Source organism: Crocuta crocuta, unplaced genomic scaffold, assembly GCF_008692635.1.
Source record: "Crocuta crocuta isolate KB4526 unplaced genomic scaffold, BGI_CrCroc_1.0 scaffold327, whole genome shotgun sequence".
Classification (NCBI taxonomy): domain Eukaryota; kingdom Metazoa; phylum Chordata; class Mammalia; order Carnivora; family Hyaenidae; genus Crocuta; species Crocuta crocuta.
In genome coordinates this window covers 990,525-994,503 of record NW_027529176.1, presented here as the reverse complement: position 1 = coordinate 994,503, position 3,979 = coordinate 990,525, and the positions used below count along the sequence as shown (strand labels likewise).

At 63.8% G+C, this 3,979-nt stretch overlaps 1 protein-coding gene across 1 annotated transcript in view; it reads right to left on the bottom strand.

Annotated features, from left to right (window-relative positions):
• Window positions 1-1,795, bottom strand: part of FAM83H (family with sequence similarity 83 member H) — a 3,828-nt gene extending 2,033 nt beyond the window's left edge. The window contains exons 1-3 of the mRNA XM_077758236.1: window positions 1,147-1,795; window positions 219-383; window positions 19-146 (exon numbers count right to left, since the gene is read on the bottom strand). Of these exons, the coding sequence (XP_077614362.1) occupies window positions 19-146; window positions 219-383; window positions 1,147-1,593 (740 nt within the window). The 5' untranslated portion in view covers window positions 1,594-1,795. The remainder of the gene's footprint in view (window positions 1-18; window positions 147-218; window positions 384-1,146) is intronic.
• Window positions 1,796-3,979: the final 2,184 nt, after the last annotated feature.

The window sequence follows — 3,979 nt, the reverse complement described above, 5'->3', positions numbered from 1 at the left end:
GGGAGAGGGGCCCGCGCGCACCTGTAGCTGCCACTCATCACCACGGCACAGTCCACTAGCAGGAACTTCTCCTTCACGTGGCCCCTGAAGGACTTGCCAGTGCGGCAGTAGTAGGTGGGGCCGGCCACGGTGCGCACACGCAGGAACTGGGGAGCGAGAGGCGTCAGGTCTGTGCCCGGGCGTCTCCCACCTCCCTCCACACCCCGTCAGTCACTCACATCCACGTGGTGCAGGTTGACACGGCACTTGTCGGCCATGTCTAGGAAGTGCTGCGCGTTCATCTCATCCAGGAGGATGTAGACCGGGACGCGGCGGGCCGCTGCCTCCAGCACTTCCCCAAGCAGGTCCACGTCGGTGAACATGTCCATCACCACGGCCACCACCTGCAGGGGTCGTGTGACAGAGGACGCGTCCCTCTGCTGTCCCCACCGTCCTCTAGCCACACCTGTGTGGCCCCCACGGGGCCTTGGGGTCTCCCACAAACACTGCAGATTGTCCTACAGCCCATCCCGGAGAGGGAGGCCCTGCGGGGAACAGGCTCAGGGGAAAAGGGCCTATCATGGGGGGTGAGGGGTGCTGGCGGGCAGGTGACCCATGATGGCTGGAAAAGGCCGCCTTCCAGGCAGGCACAGGGGGCCCACCTCCCTCTGGGAGGGGGCAGGGCAACTTGAGCCCCCGCTGCCCCGCCCCACAGATGGAGCCCAGGCTGCGTGCTGCCCGGGGTGCAGGGGCAGTTGGGGTCTTTGGCTGCAGACCTGTGGCCTCTGGTTCCAAGATTTAACAGGCTTCCTTTGCTGTTTGCCATCTGCTTGGTGGGGTAAGAAGCCCTCAGCTGAGTTAGAGTTAAAACTAGAGGAAATTTTCTCGACAGTAAATCCCACCAGGAGAGGCGCCCAGCCCTCCTGAGCCCCTGGGCACTGGCATGACCGCTGGCAAGCAAGACTGTGCAGCGTGCAGCCTGCAGTCACCAAACCTGTGGTGACCCCAAAACTCATCTGCCGGGGAGCCCTTGCAGGCGCTTGGAGGCTGGAGAGGCATGGCCAGCTCCCTGGCCTCACCCTTGCCCCCGAAGCTGGGCACGCTCCTACTCAAGGTCCAACTTGGGCTGCCCTTCCCCCACTGTCCACCCAGCCCGTGACAGCACACCTGCTGGGCAGAGCGGATCATCCTTCGAGCCTCATCCTTGATGCTGGGACTGTCGGGCGGTGGTGGCTGCACCAGTGTGGTGACCTCCGTGCCCTGGAAGCCGAAGGTCAGGGGCCAGCCCAGGTCGAGTTCAGGCACTGCCTGGTCTGAGTTCATGGGCCAGTAGGTGCCCGAGGAGCCATCCATGTCCACATTGGGGGGGCCACCCTCGGGGGCCGCTGGAGCAACGTGCTGTGGGGGACGCAGGTGGCGGCTCACATGCTCTAGCTCCTCGGGGCACAGGAAGGCGGGTGCCCCCTCGGAAGCCAGGAAGCGGCTGTAGGCCTCGGGGCCTCCCTCGGCCAGCGCATCCACCGCCAGGCGGTAGTACTCTTTGTAGTGAGGCGGCAGGTACCCAGGTGCCAGTGGGTTGTCCCCCTGTGAGGAGCTCTGGGAGCGACGGGCCATGTCGGGGCCAGGGGCCTGGGAGGGGCGGGGAGACACGTTACTGGGGCAGGGGCTCTGTGTCCACTCCCCCCACCCACCTGAGAGACACACACTGTAGACATGAGCTGTGGGGTGCAGGCCATGCCTGGAGGCCTTCCAGACGCTGCCCCCCAGCCCGGGGTGGGGGGCTGTCAGCAGGGCCCCCAGGGCCTCAGGAGTGCATTCAGCCCGGTTTCCGGGGGCACAAAGACCCCACTTGGGGTTATTTTGTGGCCTCTGTGACCCAGGCACCTCTCTGCAGGCCCTTTCTCCATAAAAGGAAATCAGGATTTTACGATCGTTCTTATAAAGGAAACATGACCCAGACTGGATTCTTTATTATAGTCACTTTTTCCTTCTGACTTTGGCAGTAATGTGTCTTCGTGGGCTCCTGGCATCATGTGTACGGCCTGGTCGGGTGGCCCCGTCTGTCCGCAGTGCGGGGGGCTGAGGGGGGACCCAGGGCTGCTCACTGTGCTCTGGCTCATTATCGCCGCTGTAAAATGCAGCTGTCAGGGTCGACCAGCTACCACACCTGGCCCGACATGAGCTCAGCACACAAGCTTGTCACTACTTTTGTCCCCGGACTTGGCATTAAGTTCAAGCCCCGGCCACACCTGCACTCATCCTATGGGGTCACTCTGGGCTCCAGAGCCCATTCGCACCTTCACAGCCCTCCCAGCCCTGACCCCTGCTTTTTGTCCCTGTCCACCAGGACCACTTGCCTCCCTCTGGCCCGCCCCTCCACAGATTCTAGCCGCGATTTACTTCTAGATAAAGCCTCTCTGAGCCACGCCCCGTGGCTGGTGTGGGCAGCAGCCACGCTGCTCCTCACAAGCTTGGTCTCGCAGGGCCGCCCCGCCCCATGGGCTGTGGTGGTCTCCCCACGTCTCAGGTCAAGGCCATCAGGCCAGTCCTGGCACACCCAAACGTGCCTCTGCATCTCGCCGCTCCCCCCGACTTCACACTGACACCCAAGCCGAGCCTGGCCGGCTTCAGCCCCCCTGTCTCCCAAGGGCCCGTGTGGGAACCCAGGCTGGGGGGAGCTGCCGTCGGCTCCGGAAGGCCAGGCGGGGGCCAGGCCCGCAACCCCTGGAGCCACCAGGATACCCTGGAAGGGGAGGCCCAGGCACTGCCCCCCCCCCCTCGGGCGGGACTGGACCGGATTCGGATTCCACCCAGCTCACAGGGTCCTGGATGCCACAAGACCCCTCGGTGTCCCCTGCTAGGCAGGGTGAGGGAGGTGCTGACCGGATGGGGTCACTGGGCGGCCAGGGAATGCTGGGACCAAGACAGTCGTGTGTGACACCTGCGGAGTGTCTCCTGTCCACCGTCCCCGGGGGGAGTGACAGACTAACTGAATGTGACGTGAAGGGGGAGGGCACTTCTCTGTGCCATTCAGTCCATGTCCAGTGGATGGTACCTGGTGGATTAAGAAAAAGTTCTTCGGACACCCTTCATCGGGGCACTATCCGCCGTGTGCGGGTACGTACAGGCCGCCCATGCTGTTCCCGTATCGGGCCACGCTGGGGACAAGGCGCAGGCCGGTCTGTCTGTAGTGGGGTCCCCCCGTACCTGACCACGGGTACCTGTGTGTCACACAGTATGACAGAGGATGGTGGTGGGAAGACACCATGGCCTCTGGCTGTATGGGGTCGGTGTCGGGCCAGGCAGGGCTTGGGGGCACTTTCCTGCTCACGACAGGACAGCACTCCCATAGTTGGGGGACACAGAAGGGATCGCGCCCCTCGCAACTTCACTGGGAAGGGGAATCAACGCAACTGGCAACCGGTCCAGGCCGCCTGCAACGCGGGGTGGGCGGAGTCCCAGGGTGAGCAAGGACCGTATCCTCGGACACGGCCCATGAGGACCGGGTGCCAGCCCTGAGCGACCACACCAAGCGGCCGTGCACGGCCTCACACTGTAACACTCAGAGTGCAATGACCTTAGTCCTTTTGCTTTGCACACCCCTCCCTGAACTGTGGCCTGCGCAGAGGCCACTCCCCAGCCCCCTATGGGGAACCCCTTTGGCAAGGCTGCTCACACATTTGCCTACTGATCCCCTGCCCTAAGGGAGGGAGGGGCACTCATCCCACCCTAGCCAATGACTCAGCTGGAGTCTGCTCCTCCTCCGCTGACCTCTGACCTCTGACACAAGGCGGACAAATGCTCCAGGGCCCTCAGGCCTCCGGAGGCTCCGGAACTAGGGGCTTTCAGAGCGTGGGTCCTTCCCACCTGGGCAGGAGACTGGTTTTCTAAGTAACCGGAAGGAGGGAAGGCGCCGAGGCTGGTGCACAAGAGGAGGCCCTGGGCTAAGTGCGGGCGTGTGCGGGGAGGCTCACGGCAGAAAGCACGTGGAAGCGTTAGG